We start from the raw sequence: 22,531 nt of genomic DNA, 5'->3' as shown, positions 1-22,531 counted from the left end.
TAAACACTTTTTAGGTGACATATGCATGTGTCATTAACAAGTGTCATATCTGAAAAAGCATCCTTTCCTATAACAAGGAATGAGAATGCCTCTTTTAAGACCATAGTTGTATTTTTAGGTGATGTAAGCATGTGTCATCTTTGAAGAGGCATCCCTTCCTATGTGAAAGAATGGAAATGCATCTTTTAAGATCATGCATGTAGTAACTATTTCCCTCAAAGCTGTCTGATCAATAAATATTTTTGTTCCACCCTTCGCTTAAAGAGTTCAAAGCAAAGAGAGGAAAGCACATTCCTTTTGTTTCACTGTCACTTCTGATCAAATCAGGTTTTAAAATGTGAGATTCCCAAAATCCCTTTATCGGTAAAAAGAATGGAATGACTGTTCATGGCATCATGGCTCATGGGGAGGAGGCACTAGCCCCAACCATCCGACACTCTAACCCAGCTTTCCTAATATAGAAATCGAACACCAGATGACAGGCCATTCATAGCTTTTCTCAACTCTGCTGCTGTGCAATTGACTAGGCAGCCTTGTACAAAGATAGATAAAAAGATCTGGCACAGGGAGAATGGAGGAATGAGAGATTTGGCTATATCTGACACTGTCACACTATACTGTTATAGTACTATAATTTCGCTTTCAATTACTATGGCTGTCTCCTGTGTAATTTTGGGATTTGCAGTTTAAGGAGGGGCATTTAGAATTCTCAGCCAGAGAACTCTTAGGTATCACTAAACTACAAACCCCAGAATTCCACAAGAGGAAGCCATAACAGTCAAAGTGGAAGAACAGCACTATAACAGTGTAGCGTGATACTGTCCTTGTTATATGAAGTGGGAGTGAAGAACTAAGAGATAAAAGAGGAGAGAAAGAGATGAGCATGGAGATGCAAAACATCAGCAAGGAAAAAGAGAATGCACAGGAACAGCATAATAACCGAGAATGTACAGGAAATACAGAATATAAAGGACCATAGAGAACTAACAAAGCCCTAATACCAAGTTGGGAATTGGTGCACCAAATATAATTCTGTAATCTAAAGCTGCAATCTTTGAGGCATGTATTTATGACATATGCAAACTATCACAAAAGAAACTTACCAGGATGGCCTGCAATAAAATATGGAAACAAATGTCACATATACATTGGGATTTATTCATAATCAAGTACATATGAACTCAGGTTAAGAGAATTTTTACTAGTGATGGTTAAAGCTGCTTTTGCAATTCTGTGTCAAAATGCAAGTTCTATATGGGCTAGGATGTAAGGCAGCTTTAAAATGGCTTTCTTCTGCTTTCTGACTTTGACATTCACTGTGTAGATGGGCTGCATAAAAGGCCCAGGGCTGCTTTTGGTGTCATGTGTCAAAATGCCTTTTAGACTGAGGCACATGGCCTAACCAGTGTAACTGCTTTTATGATCCCCCCCTCCCAATCTATAAAGTACACAAAGGTTGTACAACACTGCCATCTAATGGAACTGCTAACAAGCACCTTTTATCTTCATAAAATCCAAGTGTTTATCACAAAAAGTGCCAGAGTGCATAAACTCATTAGCTCTAGCTTATTATACAGGTTTATATTTAAAGGCATGCCTACACAATTCTAATACTGAATTGAAGCATTCTCTTGAGGAGAGCAAATGCTCCACTATTTTAGAATACCACATCTCTGGGGTTGTATGTTTTTGTGCACCAAGATATTCTTAAACCCAAACTGGACAAGAACACATTGCCAGCATGGCTGCAAATAAGCCATTTTCTCAATGTACAAATATTTAGTAACGGCAAAAAAGTGTTACTGTGTTGTTACTGCCAGTCATTACATCACTGATTACACAAGCTATTGTTTATCGTGTCAAATGACATTTTAAAAAGATCTTATCTACTCGGAGTCAAGGTCTCCAGATGGACAGTATCAAGGCAGAAATACTCTATACTTTCAAAGCTAGACTTAACTCTGGTACTGGAGAATGCCAACCCAATTCTACTCTTGCCTTCACTTGCCCTTTCTCACATCAGCTAACAAGCCTGGCAACTTCTGTCCCATCCTCATTTGGCACTTGATTAGATGGACCAGTGGTCAATGGCCCAGCCTAGTACAAAGAAGCTTCATGGGGTCGGGTCTTGAAGATTTCCACACATGCACCATTCACATTTTTAACCTCGAAGTTCCCAAAACACACTGCAAAAATACTCTGGTTTGAGACTTCTTTAACTGCCCTAGCTCAGTGCTAGAGAATTCTGGGAACTATAGTTCTGTGAGACATTTAGCCTCCTCTGTCAGAGAGTTCTGGTGCCACAATAAACTAAAGTTCCCAGAATTCCTCAGCACTGAACTAGGGCAGTTAAAGCAGTCTCAAACCTGATTATTTCTCTGTGTTTTGGACCTGAGGCCTGTTACAGACAGGCCAAAATAAAGCTGCTTCGAGTCACTTTGGAGGTATGGTATTTCAATTATGCATGCATCCTAAGAGGCCAAAAGCCACACCAAAGCCATGCGCCAGTTCTAAGGACTGGAGTGCAGCTTTGGTGCGGCTTTTGGACTCTTAGGACGCATGCATCATTGAAATACCATATCTCCAAAGTGACTCGAAGCAGCTTTATTTTGGCCTGTCTGTAACAGGCCTGAGTGAACTTTTTAAATAAAAATTGACAGTACACTGATAGCGATGCAGAAACAGTAGCTTACCACCTGGAGGCAAATACTAACAGGCTGCAGTCCTTTATTGGGGGACAAAACCCATCTTCTTCTTCTTTAACAGTAGAGTTTGTATTTAGATAAACAAATATATCAAGGACATTTTCCTTTATGCTGTTCCTTTAATTTAACCTTTATTTAATATCTTCCTTGAAACCTTTTAACAGTATCTTTAGGAGGTTGCTCATGTATCTGTATAAAATTGTCTCCACACAGAGAGGTGTTTTTATGTTGCAACCAATAAGGTAGGTAAGTAGCCCTACTCAATGAGCTTTATACGAGCTTTATACACAAGAAAGAATTTCAACCCAGTTCTTCAGTTACAAGTCTAAAGCCTATACTGTGGTTTTTTTAGGCAAATAACTAAAAGCACTGATACAGGGGTGAACATTTTGTACTACAGTATTTCTAGAAGACATTTTATCTGTAGAAGTGTGTTCAGACAATATTGGTAATATAATAAACCAATATAATATCAGCCCAGTTGGGCAGATTCAACATTTATCATTTTGGAAAAGCGGTATATAAATAAAGTGTGTGTGTGTGTGTGTGTGTGTGTGTGTGTGTGTGTGTGTGTGTATATATATATATATATATATATATTTTTTTTTCCAGGCAGCTATTCTAAGAAGTAGCCATCATTTATAAATCTTTGGGAATGTTACAAATAATAAATTACTAGTTCTCAGTGCCTTCACTTTCCTTAATATAAGCAACATAAGGGGAACATATGCTATTGAATTGTCAAGTCTTAAAATATTTATAGGAATTTAAATGAATTCAAAGCCTTTAGAAAATGTTTCAAGATTTAAACCACAAGTAGCTTTATTTATTTTTTCTTAAACAAGATTTTGGTCAACAAGTTTTAATAAGCTTCAGTAACAGATTAATAAACAGAATAAAGCTTCTGATAAAAAACACAACAATATCAAAAATCTAGAAAAATATAGCTACATTTGTAATTATATTCCCACTACAAGTCAGCTAGCAGGTACCGAATGGCAATAGCAACAAAACTAATTATAGCCAATGTCACTACAGTCAGTTTTGGAAAACTGTCCAAAGAGAGCAACAAAGAGGCAACCTATGTTATTAATACCACATTCTAGTGTGGGGGCACTATAATTTGGGTAGTTGCTGGAGTACCTGCCCTATATAAAAGCATACTGCAAACTACATACATGAACAGTCTGCTTGAATTTCTGTCTTTCAAAGTGCAAGATTTGACACATTATTCTAGACCAGTCGTTCCCAAATGTTCGTTCTCCAGATATTTTGCTCCCAGAATTCCTGATAGTTGGCCAAGCTGGCTGAGGCTTATGTGAGATGAAGTTCAAAACAGCTAGAGGACCAAAGTGTGGGTACTACTATTTGACCCAGGATTCCACAAACCACTTAGGGATAATATGTAGGAGGTCCAAATTCAATTCTTCTATCTGCATTTCATTCACTGATCACTATCTCATCTTTCCCTTAAGAAATTTATCTTATTGAAGCCTACAAAACCTATTTGTTTAAATATAAACATAAGCAGACGTCATAATCAGATTGTATTTATTTCATTATAAATATATACAAAAGCTCATCATTAAAGTTACAGGTTGAGTCTCCTTCATCCAGAATTCCGAAATCTAATATATTCCAAAAACCAAAACCTTCTTTATGGGTGGCTGACATAATGACACCTTTGCTTTCTGATAGTTCAGTGTACACAAACCTTGTTTCATAAACAAAATTATTTTAAAATATTGTATAAAACTATCTTCAGGTAATGTATATAAAAAGTATATCAAACGTAAATGAATTTTGTAGTTAGAGACTTGGGTCCCGTCTCCATGTTATCTCACTATGTACATATATGCAAACTGTCTGCCCTCCCCCCATATGTGAGAGATCCATTCCAAACACACACACACACACACACACATATGGAAAAAAGAGCATATGCTCAATCCCCATTAAAAATAATGGGGGGTGTGGTGCGGTGCGGTGCCTTCTGCCGGGGCTTGCCTTCTGTGTAAGCTCAAAGCTGCAGAAGGCAAGTCCACCGATGGGGAGAGCCAACTGTACAGGTATTCTAAAATCCAAAACACTTCTGGTCCCAAGCATTTCAGATAAGGAAGACACAAACTGTATCTGTAATATTTAATTTTTTAAAAATCTATTAAAAATTAAAGAAAAAAAGCAGTACAACACAGCTAAAAATCCTTTAAGAACAATGCATTCCCAAAAGCCTGTCAAAACTTTTAAAAGGGTCTAAGGACAATGAAGTGGCCCATCTAGCCCCCCTAGGAAGAGAATTCTAGAGATTAAGAACAAGCATGATAAAAGCCCTTAGTGGTCTCTCCACTAAATGCACCTGAGAGGGTGGCAGGATCAAGAGAAGGTCCTCATGTAAAAAAAATATCAGAGCCCCGGCAGGCTTGTATGAAAGAATATGGTACTTCAGATAGCCTGAACCCAAGTCATGTAGGGTTTGAACTCTGCACAGAAATACTTTTTGTGGGTTTTTTCCAGCTATGTGGCCATGTTCTGTAAGAATATGTTGCTAGGGATAAATTCTTCCAGAACATGGCCACATTGCCCCCCCCCAAAAAAAAAACCCATGGATGTCAGCCATGAAAGCCTTCGACTTCACATCTGCCCAGAAACATAACAGTAGCCAGTGCAACTAGTCCCTATTACCAGGCCCAGTCAACAATATGGCTGCATCTCCTTGGGCCAGCTGAAGGTTCTGAACATTTTTCACTGGCAGACCAACGTAAAGTACATTACAGAAACCCAAATGGGATGCAACTAAATCATGTGTCGCTACAGCTAGATTAGACATTTTGCTTTAACTCTGTACATGTATTCTTGACCCCACAGAAAAAGAATAACCCCGTTCAGCACAAAACTAAATCCTGTCCCTGATCTACTTATGACTGACCAAGAACATCTGTTTTGTCTGGCTCAAGCTTCAATTTGGTCTTTTATCCACTCTGTTGCTGATATTAAGAGTAAAACAGGCATAGCTCCCCACACCTATTTCTTTAGATTGAGCGATCGAGGGTTCTTTGTTGTTTGCATTGTTGGAGGTCCCTGTTGTCACCTCCTGCCTAGGCTTCCAGTTCACGAATAATGGTCCAAACTGGCACAGTTAGCATCAACACTCCACTTAAAAAGTGTTGAAATGTCAGAATATTTAATATTGAAGAATGAGCAGGTTTTCTGTTACTCTTTCTGACTATCCTAGGCTATCCATTACATAAAACTAGGTAGGTATAAACTAGGTAGACATGCCTAGTATCGCCAATTAACAAGTTTTATAACATCTCGACTTTCTCTACATCTCTACTTTCTCTACATCTACTCGGAGATCTCTCAAACATAAGTAATTAGTCTCATCTAATCAGAGATGGATCTTACTGGTCTTTAATCAGTGACTCATAATTTGAAGGCCAGTGTTTCTTGATTGCCTTGTATCAGATCACATCAGATATTAATATTAGTAACCCTCTTATACCAATGCAATACTTTGTGTTTGTTTCTTTCTCTTTCAGGCCATTTGTTTTATCACATTATTTTGAGTTAGTTTGATTTCATGCCTGATGGTTAACCCATTCACCTACACGCTTAACACCACACACATGCTTTCTTGGCTTCATACTTTGGGCAGACATACACATCTCTTCACTATTAAGGCTTCAAGGCTTTGGTTTTTGCAAAATCAAACTCCAAATCAATGTTCAGCCTGTTAGAAATACTGGTTTAAAACAGAACAACTTCCTCAGATTTAGGTGGAAAGGAGAAACAGAGTTGGATAACATCACCATACTGGTGGCACTGGACTTTTAAACATTCGAAAACCCTCTCTCAGTGTTCTCATCTGTTTATTAAATAGCACAAGGTACAAAATGGACAGCTGAAAGACTCCACAAACAGTCAAGACATCAATAGGAATTCCCAAGACCACATTTTTGATAAAGTTGTCCATCAAGGTAACTAAAACTGCTTCTAGCCCAAAAGCATACATGAAAGGGATTTAGATAAACTATCTCACCCAGGAACCCCTGGATCCAGAAGACCATCTCATGCTCTATTCAGATATGCAGTAGCTCTCCTGATTTCAGACTACAGCTTTTTCCAGTCTTATATGGAAATGCCAGGGGCTGAATCTGAGACTTTTCCATGTCAAGAGTGTACACTCCTACTGAGATATAGCCCTTTGTTAAGATTGTAAACTACCAATGGTTTATTGCCTTTCAATATAAAAGAACTGCTAACATCTCTATCAACCATCAATTTAACAAATCCCTACCTAAAGCCACCTAAACTAAATACCAATATTGTCTAGTAATGAATTCCATAAATTAATTTCCTGTACACGAACTTACATCTGTTTTTGGTTCCCTTTGCCTTACCTAGTTTTAAGATATTTCTTATATTTCTCTATGTTTCTCTAATATTCCATTATTCTGTCTGATCCCAATAGACCAATCTACATTTTCTCATAAAGAAGGTGTTCCACCCCATTCAAGCTGTTCCATAATTTGAGATGGATAATCAAAATTGTATAAAATCTTCTTAGATATGACAATGCTGACCTTTCAATAAGTAATATACAATTATTTAAAAATTCCAAGAATTGGCGGGCATATAAAACCATCAAAATAAAAAACAAAATATCCATACTTTCAAAAAAGGGGAGGAGAAAAGAAACTGCAGAAAGTTTGATCAGCAATGACCACAAGGAGCCATGATTGCTACAATCACCAAGTACTTTTCTGTACTCATGTAATTTTGAAATCAGCAGAGATGACAAACTCCAAAAGACTGCATGGAGTGGAATGAACTAGAGAGTTATCTTCACCTAACTAGCAGCCCAAAAGTGCAGCTATGTTTGCTAAATTCAGTTTTCATGGTTGTACAGTTACTATACTGGTAGGCTGAAATGTTAACAGAACCAAAGAATATTTCCACTGCTGCCTGCAGGGTCAACCTCAGGTTACACTCTTTCTGAAAGTCTCTTGCATAAGTAATCCACATTTGGTCTCCTGTCTTTGAGAAACCTGTGTATTTGAAATATGCACTCCAATCTGAGATAAGTGGAATACACTGTCAGACAACTTTGAGTCACTACTCTAAATAAGCAGCTTTGGTTTTTAATTTCAGTACAGTTTACATTCTGTAAGATTGTTGTTGGCGCTTTACAGACCACCCAAAAAGGGCGGTCTGCCGGAGCCATCATTTGCTGCGCGGAGGAGCCCCAGCGGCCAAACCGCACAGCTCCTTTGCGCAGCAAAAAGAAGCTGCAAAAAGCGGCTTCTTTTTGCGGCACGAAAATGGCATCGCAAAGTGCCAATGGCGCACTCACGGTGTCATTTCTGCTGCGTGACATGCGGACACTAGGCGTCCGCGACATCAAAATGGCAGCACCCATGTAGAATGGGAATCGCCATTTTGTATGCGCCGAGCGCATACTAGGGTTAGGGGCGTCCCTTTCTAACCCTTGTATGTGTGCGGCACGTACTTTTTGCCCATCTGTAACAGGCTGTTGTGTGCCTTCAAGTAGTTTCTGACTTATGGTGACCCTAAAGCAAACTTATCACAGTTTTGGTAAGATAGGTTTGGAGAGTTTGCTTTCCCCTTTCTCTGAGGTTGAGTGTGTGTGTCACCCAGTAGGTTTCCATGACTGAGTAGGGGGATTCAGACCCTGGTCTCCTGAGTCATAGTTTGACACTCAAACAACAACCCCACTCTCTCTATTCTACAGGATACTGAAGGAAAATTAAAGGTGTTCTAGAACAGATCCCACCTGCTGCTCAAGAGCCTGGTTCTTAAGGAGCTTATAGGTAAACCTTCCATATTTGTGCAGCTTCTACAAACCAATGTTTGCTTGTTAAGCAGGAAAATAATAGAAACCAGAAGCAGCACTACCAAATTCTTCAATCAAGTTCAAACAGTTCTTGGAACTCAGCTGCTAGCAAAGGGAATTGAGCTAAGGACTGTCAATTTCTCAGTAACAGTATATAAAATAGATAATCTCTTGCAATCCATTATAAAGTCACCATAGTTTATATAAATTCCGACTGGGCCTTATGAAGATCAACCAGTAATCCCTTTTGCACTTTACCTAAACAATCATGAGTTTGACTGGGAGCTGTTCTTGCAGACTGTTAGGACAAATGGCTTTCATGCTTCCCAGATGTATTTAACAACTGCCTCTCTTGTATTTGCTACCTGTTCTGTGCATTCCATTCTCTTCTGTACAACCTTCCCTCTCAAAATGATGATTGTGATGGTACTAGTGTGATCCAGCAGGTGAAGAATTAGATGATACAAGTAAAGCAGATCTGAGAAGCACTGCATCGTTCTATCATCCACTGTGGCATTTTCACTTTCTATATTCTGCACTAGTCAAGCCTCGTCTGAAGTACTGCATTCAGTTCTGGAAGGGTGCAGCAATAAGTTGGTGAAGGTTCAGAGAAGGGCAATGAGAATAATAAGAGGTATGGAGAACAAAACATATAAGGAAAGTTCAAGGGAGTTTTGCATATTTAGCTCGGAGAAGAGAAGACTGAGGGAGACAGGATTGCACTCTCTAAATATCAAAAGTGCTCTTACAGGGAGGAAAATGCAGGTTTGTCCTCTGCTGTCCTGGAGGGATAGGGCCAGGTGTAATGGTTTTCAGTTAGAAGAGAAGATTTTGATTGAACATTTTAAGGAATGTCTTGGCAATAAGTACTGTTTGACAATGGAATCAAGGAATGTCTTGGCAATAAGTACTGTTTGACAATGGAATCAATCACCTGGAGATGTGTTGGGGTCTGTTTCTCTGCACATCTTCTGAAAGAAGCTGGACAACTACCCAGTGGACCCAGATGAATTTCCTGCACTGAGGGATTGAACTGATGGCCTATGCCGCCCTGCCCCCCACCTATAATTAAAACCTTTTAATCTCTGAAAATCTTTGGTTCTGTTGACTCATTTCATTTTGTATTGTCATGAGACAATACAAAATAGTACTAACAAGTGCTAGCTATCCTGTTGTCTGAGAGATCCTCCACCAGTGTCATCCCCCACTACTACAACTGCCCAGTAGCTTTTTGGCACATTTAGTCTGGCTCATCAGCAAAAGTCTATCTGATATGGGAGATCATATCAGCAGTACAGAGCAACACTGCAGTTGTGTAACTCAAGCTGTAGATATACACAACTGTATAAAGAACCATAAACATCTCCAGATATTATTGTGCAGCCTGGTTCCATAACTCCCCTCTGTCAAGAATAAGGCAAGGGACGTTGGAGAGGAAGCAAAGATGGGTGCAGAAACAGACAAATTTGCCTTCACATGCCAAGCCACTATGAAATAACACCCGAGGATATGTTTCTCATACTGGATTTCAGGAGTCACATCTACTTTCAAATCAGTGCAGCCTTAGTAACAAAAGACAAATAGTCTGGATATACATACTGAAATGCACTGGTTTACAGAAAACCTTCAATGTAATGATTTATCATTTCCCTAAAATTTAAGGTCCACGTCAAGGATGGGCATTTGCAGTAGAAGCAGTTCTTCCAGGAGCTGCATCGACTACTCAAAACATGAAACAAAAACAACGAAGTAGCAAGACATCCACATATGCATTTTAAACATGTCATTGAGGAGGACGGAATCGTCCCTAAATATGCAAGTTCCTGATTGACAGGACTCCTAACTCGGAGCCTCTGTGAGCCAAAGTACTAGCTGTAAGAGAGACAACCTTCCAGGTGAGTAGCTTAATGTCTGTTTTATGAAGAAGTTTGAAGGGTGCCCTGGTAAGAGCTGCCAGCACTATGCAGCAATGTATAGTTGGCGGTTTAATTAGTGAGGCTGCTCTCAGTAATTTTTGTATGTAGTGGTGACCCAATAACTGCTCAAAGCAAAGTCAGGAACCAGACTGGGAACTAAGGGGGATGGCTACCTCTAGGTTCCTGAAAGTCTATCTCCTGTCTAATTGGAGCAACAGATGAACCAACTCAAGTTGCAGGTGGCTCTGCCCCTATTGCTGGAAAACAAAAGCATTTTGAAATTTCTAGAACTATTTCAAGATTTTCATCAACTATTTTTATGATTTCCATTTTGGTAGCCAAACTTGTTATGTGCTTTCAAGTTGTTTTTGACTTATGGCAACCCAGAGGGTTTTCTTAGCAAGATATGTTCAGAGGTTTCCCGTTTCCTCTTCCTGAAACTGAGAGCATGTGATCTGAAATAGTGAGTTTCATGGCCAAGTGGGAATTGAATCCTGGTCTCAAGAGTTGTAGTCCAACAATCAAACCACTACGCCACATTGGCTGTCATAATTTTAGCCCTCCTTTTTCCCAAACTGAGACTCAAGGTGGCTTAAGAAAGGCTATTTTCTTATAAAGCAATGAGTCCCCAAAAGCTTGCTGGAATAAAATAATTTTCACTTGCTGCCAAAAAGACAGTTAAGAAGCAGCCATCCTAGCCTCTCCTTTTTTTATTTCTTTTTTAACATATTAACATAAACACTTAAATACATAGACATACAATTAAAACATACAAAACATATAATTAAAAACATAAATATACATACAAACATAATCTTTCAATCGCTAGTATATAATATTTAAATGAAAATTCCTGGTTGAGAGCTCCTTATATGGTGTAGTGGTATGAGTGTTGGATGATGATTCTGGAGAACAGAGATCGAATCCCTGCTCTGCCATGAACCTGAACATGTCACACACTCTCAGATTCTGAGGATGGCAATGCCAAATCCCCTCTGAAGAAACTTGTCTAGAAAAACCCCATTATAAGTTTAGCTTAGGATCACCGTAAGTTGGAAACGACTTGAACACATACAATATGTATTGGAACTTCGGGATACAGTGCTCCCATGCCATGGCTTTCAGCTTATGCGGAAGCTGCTTGGGAAGGAAAACAATGGCGCACTCCACCATATGCACGCACCCCATTATTTCCTATGAGGCTCAAGCATAGGCGGATTTTCTCTTATGCGGGGGGATCTGGAACGGATCCCCGCGTAAGGAGAGGGCCCACTGTATTTAGTATAGGAAGATGTGAATGAAGCTTGGTAATCTTTTAGGTTATTTTATTAATATATATAAAATAGTGCATACACACATATAGAACATGTAAGAAATCAAACATCTCATATCATACTCATCTTAGGAAATGTCACTAAGGGACAGCCATGGAGGCTTGCATTCATAAGGAATTAAGCATTTTGCAGTGTATTCATCAGGAATTCTATGTATCATCTGTTACTCTAACAGGCATCCATGGAGCAAACATACATTTCCACAAGCATCTCAAAACAGAAGCATCTGTTATACCAATAACAGGCATTGCACTACAGTGCAATATCTAATACTATGGAGATTATCACACAAATCCCTTTCTCGCCTCTTGTCTGCTAGTCATGTAATCAAAAATAAAATGAGAACATTCTGAATTTACAGTAACCATCACCACACTTCTTTCATTCATGTGAGGGGGGCTCCTGCCCCCATAGCACTCCCTTCCTCCCCATTCCTTTACCCTTCCCTCCCTTATGCCTTATCCAGCATGCCTTTAGTATTTTTGGGTTTTGTTTTTTCTGTTTTTTGCACAATTATGGAATTCTGCATCTCCAATTTAAGCTTTTTAAAATTACTTCTTGAAACTAAGTCTTCAGAGCTACAAAATTGTGTGAAAAACAGAAAAAAAATTAAAATAGCAAGGGGGAGGGGGAAAGGACAATAACATCACATGACTGCCAATCACCCAAATGCCCTGGGAAGGGCTTTTCCCACGTGGGGCATTGCAGGATTAGCAGCTCATTCATGGTTTTCCCCCATGAATGAAAAGGAATGGGGCAGGGGCAGGGCAGCTACAGGAGGGAAGTAGTGTCATGAGATCATCATCACTGATGCCACTTCCTTCCCAATGAAATCACAGTTTAAAAACTAGGTGTGATAATCTCCTGTATTTAAAGAATAGGTTCTCTCCCCAGCATTTAAAAGGTATTTACTACCCTTCACCAGCCAAGAACAGACATCAGACAGTTAAGTGTCACTTCACTGGAGGCTGTCATAAACAGCCTCTATGTCCTGTCTCCAGAGGCAGCTTAATACTATCTATAGGCCATTCTTATCTATTTCCCTTTCAGCCAGTTAGTAATAAGTTTTACCTATTATTATTATTATTATTATTATTATTACTGGTCTTTTGCCCTCAAACAGCAGGAAATTACTTTTAATGGCCCTTCTGTAGCAAGTAATAGCAATAGCAAGTACATTTCTATACCGCTTCTCATTGAACTAAGCACTCCGTAAGCAGTTTACAATGTGTAGCTAACTGTCCCCAACAAGCTGGGTACTCATTTTAGCAACCTAAAAATGTAAGACTGAATGGACCTTGGAGCCCCTGGGATCGAACTCACAACCTTGTGGCTGCAGTACAGGCATCTAACCACTGCGCCACCAGTGCAAAGTGGCTATTATCTATGAGTATAACTGGCCACCTTTATTTTGGTTATCTGCCATCAGATGACTGCATTGTATCATATCTGATTCAAGTTTGGATTAAAGATTATTGCAACAAGTACACCTCTATGGCAGCCAGTTGTGGAGTATAAATCTGGAGACCAGTGTTCGATTCCCCGCTCGGCTTTGAAGCCAACTGGGAGACCTTGGGCAAGTCACACGCTCTCAGCCTCAGGGGATGGCAATGGCAAACCTCCTCTGAACAAATCTTGCCAAGAAAACCCCATGATATGGTCACCGTAAGTCAGAAGTGACTTGAAGGCACACAATAAACATGTCTAAGGTTTTTCTTGTACTCTTGTATTTAGCTTCCATCTATGACATCATTCACTACCTATGTCACCTGTCTATTACTTTCTCTGCCATCTCATTTTTCATTTACTTATTCTTGGCCGGGGATCAGGGGCCTAAAGACCTCCAAAAGACAAGAAGAGGAGGAGAAAGGCCCCTGGGAGAGAAGGACCCGGGAGGGGGGAAGATGGACAGACCCACCAGGAAGGGGAGGAAGGGCTGGCTGAGACCCAGGCAAGAAAGCAAGCAAAGCAGCAACCAGCCCTGTGGCTCCTTCTGGCCCTGCCCTGGATTTAAGCAGAAGAGGCTGCCCAGGTCTCAACGCCCTGAACATCATCTTCTGAAGCCCCACTGAAGAGGAGGGGGAGATTTGACAACTGAATATGATTGTATGAATTTAAAAGAGCATTAAAGACCAGCCTCTCCCAGCAGGCTTATCCAGATTATTTTTAAATTGTAGAATTCAAAGGTATAGCCGCCTTAGTCTGTACAATCAGCAGTTAGAGAGGTCTTGAGAGATCAGCATGTAGAGAGACCGCTCCACTAAATGCATCTGAGGGAGTAGAGTGACATCTACAAAAGCTCATGCTGCTAACTGCTTTCTTTCCGTTAGTTTCAAAGGTGCCACAAGGACTCTCCACATTTTTAAACTGTGGATTTTAAATGATGAATTTTAAATGTGGATTGCTTTAATATGTGTATGCCTCATTTGTCCTTTTAAACTGATGTTTATTTTAACTGATGTGCTGTGTCTGTTCACTGTTGTTGTTCCTTGCCTCAAGCCATTTGGAGAGGCAGGTAAGACATAAACATCATTATTATTATTATTATTATTATTATTATTATGGCTGCCATAAGTCAGAAACAACTTGAACGCACACAACACACACACACTGAGGGTTACCTGGGTGGGGAGGCACTAAATGACAATATTTGCCCATAAGGAAGTCATACTTGTCCAGAGAGAAACCATACTTGCATAGGTTTCCCTATGGGCATGTATTCCCCTATATATCCTTATGGACAAATGTTCTATATATCCCTAAGGGCAAGTATCCCCCTATATTTCCCTATGGGCAAGTCTGGTTTCCGTTTATTCTACTCCATTCCACTCAGGGAGGTGAAAAGGCTGAGTTACTTTTAACTTCCAACTGCTAATTTGGCTCAGTTACTATTAACTCCTAACTCTTCCGAGTTACTTTTAACTACTTGAGCACTAACTTGGCTGAGTTACTTTTAACTTCCAACTCCTCGCTGGGCTGAGTTACTTTTAACTTCTAACTAGTAACTTAGCCGAGTTACTTTTAATTACTAACTAGTAACTTGGGCGACTCCTAAGCACTACAGAAGTAACTCAAGGGAGGCGGCTGGGAGGCAAAGGACAACCACAGGGAGCCCAGGAAGAGGCGCCTACCTATCTATCTATCTATCTATCTGCCTACCTACCTGGGGCAATGTGGAAACTCGCCGGTAAATGTAAGGCGGCGCTTTGCGGGGCTTTGGCGGCAGCCACCGGGAGGGAGGCGGGGAGCCTTAGCCCGGCAGCGGCGGGGGGCGGCTTGCGGGGCTGAGGAACCTGAGCCGCTTTGGGCACCAACGAGGAGGAGGAGGAAGAAGAAGACGCCTGGGGTTGCTGCGGCGGCGGCGGGGTCGCCATGGAGGGAGCGGACGGGGTTCTCCGCCAACTCCACGCCGCCGCCCAGCATAGCAGCCGCCAGCAAAGCGAAGCTACTGACGCACGGCAGCCCTCGCCGCCGCAGGTGCAGCTGCTTCCCTTCCACCTCGCATGCGCCGGTGGGCGGAGCCTCCAGCGCCTCCCAACGACCGCCCCCTTCTGAGGCGCCCTCCCGCCTTCGCTGTGTTTATATAGCCACGCGGAGCGTCCCGGCCCCGCCCCCTGAGCACGCGCTCCCCGGCCCCGCCCCCTTGGACGGAGCTGAAGGTACTGATTGGACGGCGGGCTGGGACGTCACTGGCAGCCCCACGTGGTGGTGAAGGACCTCGCATGCAGAGAGAGAGAGAGAGAGAGAGAGAGAGAGAGAGAGAAAGCAAAGCTGTGTGTTTGGGAGGGATTCTTTCTCTTGAATTGTAAGCGGCCTTAAATCCCTTCCTTGAGAGAAAAGCAGGATGATGGTGATGATGATAAATGTCCCATCTGAGCCTGGAGAGAGCAGGATGCCAAATAAATACTAAAGGAAGAAGTAAGTCAGAATATAAAACACATTTTACATCAAATTATATTTTATTTTTATGTTTTATTTTATTATATTAATATTTATTTATATATATATATGTATTATATTTATTATACGTTATAATAGATTTATTTATATTCATTACATTTATTATAATATTATATTTTATTTATATTTTATATTTTATATCTATTTAGTTATTATAATATTATATTTTATTTATATTTTATATTTTATATCTATTTAGTTGTTATATATTATAATATTATATTTTTACTTGTATTTTATATTTTATTATATTTATTTATATTTATATCTATTTAGTTATATATTATAATATTATATTTTATTTATATTTTATAATAAAAATTAAACAATAAAATAAAACTTTTATTTATATACTGCTCTAATACCATAAGGCAATCAGAGTGGCTTAAAAACATCCTATAAACAATACAATACAATTTTATATTTTACATTTTATTATATATATATATTATATATATATATATATATATATATATATATTATAAATATAATATTATATTTCTTTATTGTATATGTTATAATATTGTATTATATTAATATTATATTATTATATAATATTATATATCTTCCAGCAGACCTATCCAGACAGTTTTTAATCACAAATTTTAAACATGAATTTTCTGTTTAGTTATTGTCTTTCGTATTGTAATATAAATACAGTGTAAAGATGCAGCTTAATATGTGTATTTTATGTAACGGTTGTGTTTTCACTGTGTTGTAACCCTCCGCGAGCCGCGAGGAGAGGCGGGTGAGAAATAAAATTATTAGTAGTAGTAGTAGTATCATTATCATTATTAAATTAGGCTGTTTGTCTGACCCAGCATGTATGTCTCATTATATGTCTAATTTACAAATTGTAAGCTGCTGTGATAGCCTTGGCTGAAGAGCGGGGTATAAATAATAATAATAATAATAAGTATTATTATTATTATTATATTTTGAGGGAAAGACTTAAGGTGAGAAGACATTGGTCTGTTTCAGCAAAAATAACTGAAAAACTCACCAGTGTGTTATGGTAAAGGCGTTCTGTTGAACATAAAACTAAAGTAGCGACCACAGAGAACCTACACAAATTCAACCCTGGACGATGAAAAAATAGACATAGTAAAAGAGTTTGCATACCTGGGATCAAGCATTGACAGCAATGTGGATTGCAGCAAGGAAATCAGAAGAAGATTAAAAATGGGGGGGGAGGGGTATGTTTATGAAAGAGCTAGAAAAGATCCTAAAATGCAAAGGTACACAATTGAGCACAAAAGTTAGAATCACACAAGCCGCTGTATTCCCTGTTACCATGCATGGATGTGAGAGCTGGACAGTTAAGAAACCTGAGATGTGGTGCTGGAGAAGAGTGCTGAGGATCCTATGGACAGCCAAAAGGACAAACAAATGGGTCCTAGAGCAGATCAAGTCAGAAATCTCTCTGGAAGCCAAGATGATTAAATTGAGGTGGTCATACTTTAGACGCGTCATGAGACAGATGAACTACTGGAAAAAACAATAATGCTAGGAAGGGTGGAGGGAAGCAGGAATAGAGGGAGGCCACATGCTGGATGGATGGACTCTATAAAAGAGGTCATGGGTAAGAATTTGCAGGAACCAAGCAGAGCAGCAAACGATAGGGAGCCTTGGAGATGTCTCATCCACAGGGTCGCCATGAGTTGAGATAAACTCAAGGGCAGTTAACAACAAATTGATGGACCACAGCCCACTTCATGTATCTGATGAATTCTAGGTCTCCCTCCAACATGTTATAAATAACCATCTGATCCAACCATGGAACCTCCACTTAGTATTCACCCTTCCATCCCTCCCCCACTTTTCGGAGCAGGAAGAAATATTTTTTACACAAATGGTTTCTGTATTACTGATGGATGTATAGCCTTCGATAATGTGATTTGGTGTGGATACAGCGAAACCCCTTTAAATCCTCTTTCCCCTGCCCAAAATGAAAGGATTGCCTTCCCAGGAGTAAGAAGTCTTGCTTTCATTGGGAATGGGATGCATGTGCCGAGAAACCTGTTTAAATCCCCTTTCCCCACCAATTCCTTCAAGGTGTCTTCAGGTTTCAGGTCCAGAGGGGGTGAAGCCAAACATCTATTGTCTCTTTTTTATTGCAATGATATATATATATTTTAATTGTTTCTCCATGCCTCGGACTGCTTCAGTGACCAAGGATGGCATCTCTCCTCTGAATGACTGTCTGAGGTTGGTAATGGATTGGATGAGGGAAAATAGACTTAAATTGAATCCAAATAAAACGGAGGTACTTGCTATAGGCAATACTAATCCGGGAATGGTGATAAGCTCTCCAGTACTGGACGGGGTCACACTTCCCCTAAAGGACTGTGTTCATACCTTGGGGGTGCTCCTCGACTCGTCGCTTCACCTGTCGTTGCAGGTTGACACGACAGCCAGGAGGGCCAATTATCAGCTTCGGCTGATACACCAGTTACGCCTCTTCCTGGAACGGGAAAACCTTGAAATGGTTGTACATTCGCTGGTAACCTCTCATCTCGATTTCTGCAATGCACTCTACATGGGGCAACCCTTATGCTCGGAAGCTGCAACTGGTCCAAAACATGGCAGCCAGATTGGTGACTGGGAGTTCCAAGTTTGATTCTATCACACCTATCTTAAAATCCCTACACTGGCTGCCTATTAGCTTCCGGGCACAGTATAAGGTGTTGATTATTACCTATAAAGCCCTACATGGCTTTGGTCCAGCTTACCTGAGGGAACGCCTCCTCCCATATAATCCTTCCTGCACACTCAGGTCCTCAGGGAAAAACCTACTACAGTCACAGAGAACTAAACTAGTAACTACCTCCCAGAGGACATTTGCTTCTGCTGCTCCAAAAATCTGGAATGATCTGCAGGATGAGATCCGCCAACTAACATCTTTCGAGGCCTTTAAGAAGGCAATAAAAAGATATCTCCTCCAGCGGGCCTTCCCAAATTGATCCCCTAATTTCACTCTCTGCGTGCCTAAATTGTTTTTCTTTGGACCAATTTGAATACTTTTGATATTATTGTTTTCTCTTTTTATATGCTGTTACCCGCCTTGATCCAACACAGGGAAAGGCGGGCTATAAATAAATACTATTATTACTTACTTACTTACTTGGGAGTAAGGCGTTTTCGTCTCAGTAAGAATCACTAAAATTCTGAGTCAACATTCATACGCTTGGGCTGTTCATCTTGAGCAAGTCTTTGTGGCAGTAGACTTGGATCTAAAATATATTCTACCCAGTACAATTGATTGATTGGGCTAAATATAATCAGTTAATACACCCTGGAAATATCTCCTTATCTGCTAATGAACCATTCCTGATTGATGAGCAGAACTTTCCTCAGATAACATGTAAATAAAAGGTTTCTTCAAACCACTGTCCTACAGAATAACTGCTCACTAATTGCGTCCACTTATTGTATCCGGTTAAAATTATTGTTTAAATCCCATTTTTCTGCTGAACTAAAATTCAACAGAAACGGATTTTCTGACTGCATTACTCAAGACCTGTGAATTCCCTTCAGACAACATAAGTCCCTGGATACGCAGGAAAAACAGTCACAGTATAATTGTTTCTACTTTTTCTCTCTCTGCTTGAACAACACATCTGCATTCTCCATAATGAAAAAAAAAGGGGTACAAATGTTCCACATGTTTGTTCCACCTGTTTGGGACAACATAAATACAGTTAGTATTTAATTATCAAATGTTTAATTGGAAATAAGTAATGGACATCTTTCTTAGGAGTTTAGCACACAGGGGGAATCACGTGCAGAAACAGTGGTTTAAATCTAGGGAGGAAACGTAAAATCAGGTTGATTTTCATACGACATCATTGTTAAAGTGGTATTAACCTGAATGGAAAGTAGACAAAAGCCACTCCTTTTTATTTTTGGAAAATCCTGAAAGTAAAAAGGAGTGGCTTTTTCAGGTTAATACCACTTTAACAACAGCATGTGTGAAAATCAACCCACTTTTGTGGGGTTTCCCCCAGCTTTTAAATCCTGTTCTTGCACGGGATTTCCCCCATGTTAGGGGTAGGCAACCTTTTTGAGCCGGGGGCTGGGTTGGTGTCCCTCAGACAACTGGGGGGCCGAAGCCGGGGGGTGGAGCTTCCACCCTCCGGGGGCAGGGCCGTGTGCCGGGGACGGAGCTTCCACCCCCAGGGGCGGAGCTTCCACCCCCAGGGGCGGAGCTTCCACCCCCAGGGGTGGAGCTTCCACCCCCAGGGGCCAGGCCACCTCCTCTTTGCCGGCCCCTGACGGGGCCCCAGGCCTTGTCAGAGGCCAGGAAAGAGCCGGCGGGGACCACTAGCGCTGGAGGCCTCCCCGTCTTTGCTGGCCCCTGACGCCAGGGCCCCGCTGCCGCCATCGGAGCCCTCCTGGAGGGCCCCAGCGACGGCAACTGGCCTCCCAGGGGCCCGCTGCTGCCGCCGGAACCCTCCTGGAGGACCCCAGCAAAGGCAACGGGCCTCTGGGAGGCCCGCTGCCGTCGCAGGAGCCCTCCTGGAGGGCCCCAGCAATGGCAACGAGCCTCCCAGGGTCCCGCTACCGCCGTTGGAGCCCTCCTGGAGGGCCCCAGGGATGGCAACTGGCCTCCCAGGGGCCCGCTGCCACCGCCGGAGCCCTCCTAGAGGACCCCAGCAAAGGCAACTGGCCTCCCAGGGGCCCGCTACCGCCGTCGGAGCCCTCCTGGAGGGCCCCAGTGACGGCAACGGGCCTCCCAGAGGCCCGTTGCGGCTGCTGGAGCCCCGTTTCAGGGCTCCGGAGGCCGCAGCGGGCCTCTTAATGGGCGCCGCCATTTTGAAGGACAAAATGGTGTCCGAAGCCGCCGAAATCGGCGGCGATTTCGGCGGCGGGAGGGACCGGGGCCGGCCGGCCCGTGGGCCAGAGGTTGCCGACCCCTGCCCCATGTGATAAACTCCTTAGTGCTATGAGAGTTAACAAAGAGCCAACAGGATGTAATGATTTGAGCATTGACCTAGAACTCCCATTCTTTAGGTTTCATCAGGGTTATTTCCCTTCTTGACTGTGAAAGCCCACTGGGTGACCTTAAGCAAGTCACACTCGTATTAAAAGAAAGTAATGATAAATTGTTGGAAATTTTATGTATTGCAATCTCCTTTCCCTTCTTAGATAGACAGGGGCTTCCCTCTATCTATCTCATTCTATCTGTGTATGTGACTCCTGTCATTCACTCTTGGAGACTGTTTAACAGACTCTCTCTCAAGATTCTAAACAGTCTCCTCTCAGTCTCAGTCAAAGTAACAGTCTTTGTTGAGTGAGGTTAACAGTCTCTTCCTGCTATATTAACACCCGTTAGGATAGGATTTTAGTTTGTTATATATTTATTTATTAAAGTTATTATTATTTGTTTTAAAGTACAAACTGTGTGTTTGTTATTTTTTGGAGTAAGTCTCTATTCTTTAGGAAGACAGATTTAAAATAATAGCCTGACCCACACTTTTGCTGTCCTGCTGATGAAAGCTGAACTCTAACAAGTTTAACTTTCATACCTGCATATTTTTGTTTCCCTTTAAAAGGGTTAACACCTCGGAAACTAAAATTGCACCTCACATAAATCTCCTCAGGATAAATCTTGCCATGAAAACCCTGTGATACAGCAGAAGCGATAAGTCAGAGTCAGCTTGAAAGCACACAGCAACAATACCAGCAATCAGAGTCAACAATTTAATTGGTTCCAATTGTTGCTGCCTTTTTGGTGGCAGGTACTTTCTTGTAGCATCCATCAATGCTATACTTTTTTGTCGTCGTTGCCCTCATCCATAATGTGTGCTCTTGTTAGCAAAGTCTTGCCTGGTATCTTTCCCTGTCAACATGTCTAGTGTATTTTCTGGCCCACACGTGTGCACACATCTCCCCACACTGCTGGAAGCCATCAAACAGAAACAAGAATAGGTACAATTGGGGTTTAGTTTGTTATTTGGTCCATGCTAGATTGGCTTCTATGGGAAAAAAGACTATTTTTCAATCCAAAAATATTAATTATTTTTGTAAACTCCCTCCCTGCAGGGCAGCACAACTTTTCTTCTCCGTTTCCTCCCACCATCAATTCCACCAAGACTAATAACTGACATCACAGCCCTATTCTGAATTTACCTAGGAATAAATCCCATTTAGATTAGTGGGATTTACTTCCAAGTAGATCCATAGTGGAGCTGGTCTCTGGGGTCATTGAAAAATGAGAGTAAATCGGGCTTACTTCCAAGTAGATAAACATCCAAAATGCATTAAGGCAGCTTTTGGAGCTTTCAAGGCTAGGGACATATTCAACCAATCAGAAATTATTATAGCATATTTCCTATCTTCTTCCTTTATGGGAGGTATACTTTATGTTGTACTCCAGGGGTAGGCAATCTTTTTGAACCGGGGGCCGGGTTGCTGTCCCTCAGACAACTGGGGGGCCGAAGCCAAAAAATAAATAATTAAATAATTTTTTAAAATTAATTATATAAATAAACCAGGACAAATGTAGGACAAAATTTTCAAATGGAAGACACTTTTTAAAAAAAAATGGAGGACACGCGAAAAAATTTGCTGATTTTTTAAAAAATGTTAATATAAATGCATGTTTCTGAGGCTTCTATAGACAATTGCCCCCCAAAGGCCCCGGTGGCAATCAGTGGCAGGACTGGGCTGGAGCCGGTCCCAAGGCCTCGCTGGACCGCATCCAGCCCGCGGGCCGCAGGTTGCCTACCCCTGTTGTACTCATTCAAAAGGGAGTGTAGT

General features: G+C 41.1%; 1 protein-coding gene across 1 annotated transcript in view; it reads right to left on the bottom strand.

The window, feature by feature from the left end:
* Window positions 1-15,183, bottom strand: part of TAF4B (TATA-box binding protein associated factor 4b) — a 107,685-nt gene extending 92,502 nt beyond the window's left edge. The window contains exon 1 of the mRNA XM_089518363.1: window positions 14,973-15,183. Coding sequence (XP_089374489.1) covers window positions 14,973-15,183 — 211 coding nt within the window. The remainder of the gene's footprint in view (window positions 1-14,972) is intronic.
* Between the last annotated feature and the right edge of the window lie 7,348 nt (window positions 15,184-22,531).

Source organism: Sceloporus occidentalis, unplaced genomic scaffold (assembly GCF_023333645.1).
Source record: "Sceloporus occidentalis isolate IW3139 unplaced genomic scaffold, rSceOcc1.0.p SCAF_3, whole genome shotgun sequence".
NCBI classification, from domain to species: Eukaryota; Metazoa; Chordata; class Lepidosauria; order Squamata; family Phrynosomatidae; genus Sceloporus; species Sceloporus occidentalis.
This window is presented reverse-complemented; position numbering and strand designations above follow the sequence as displayed.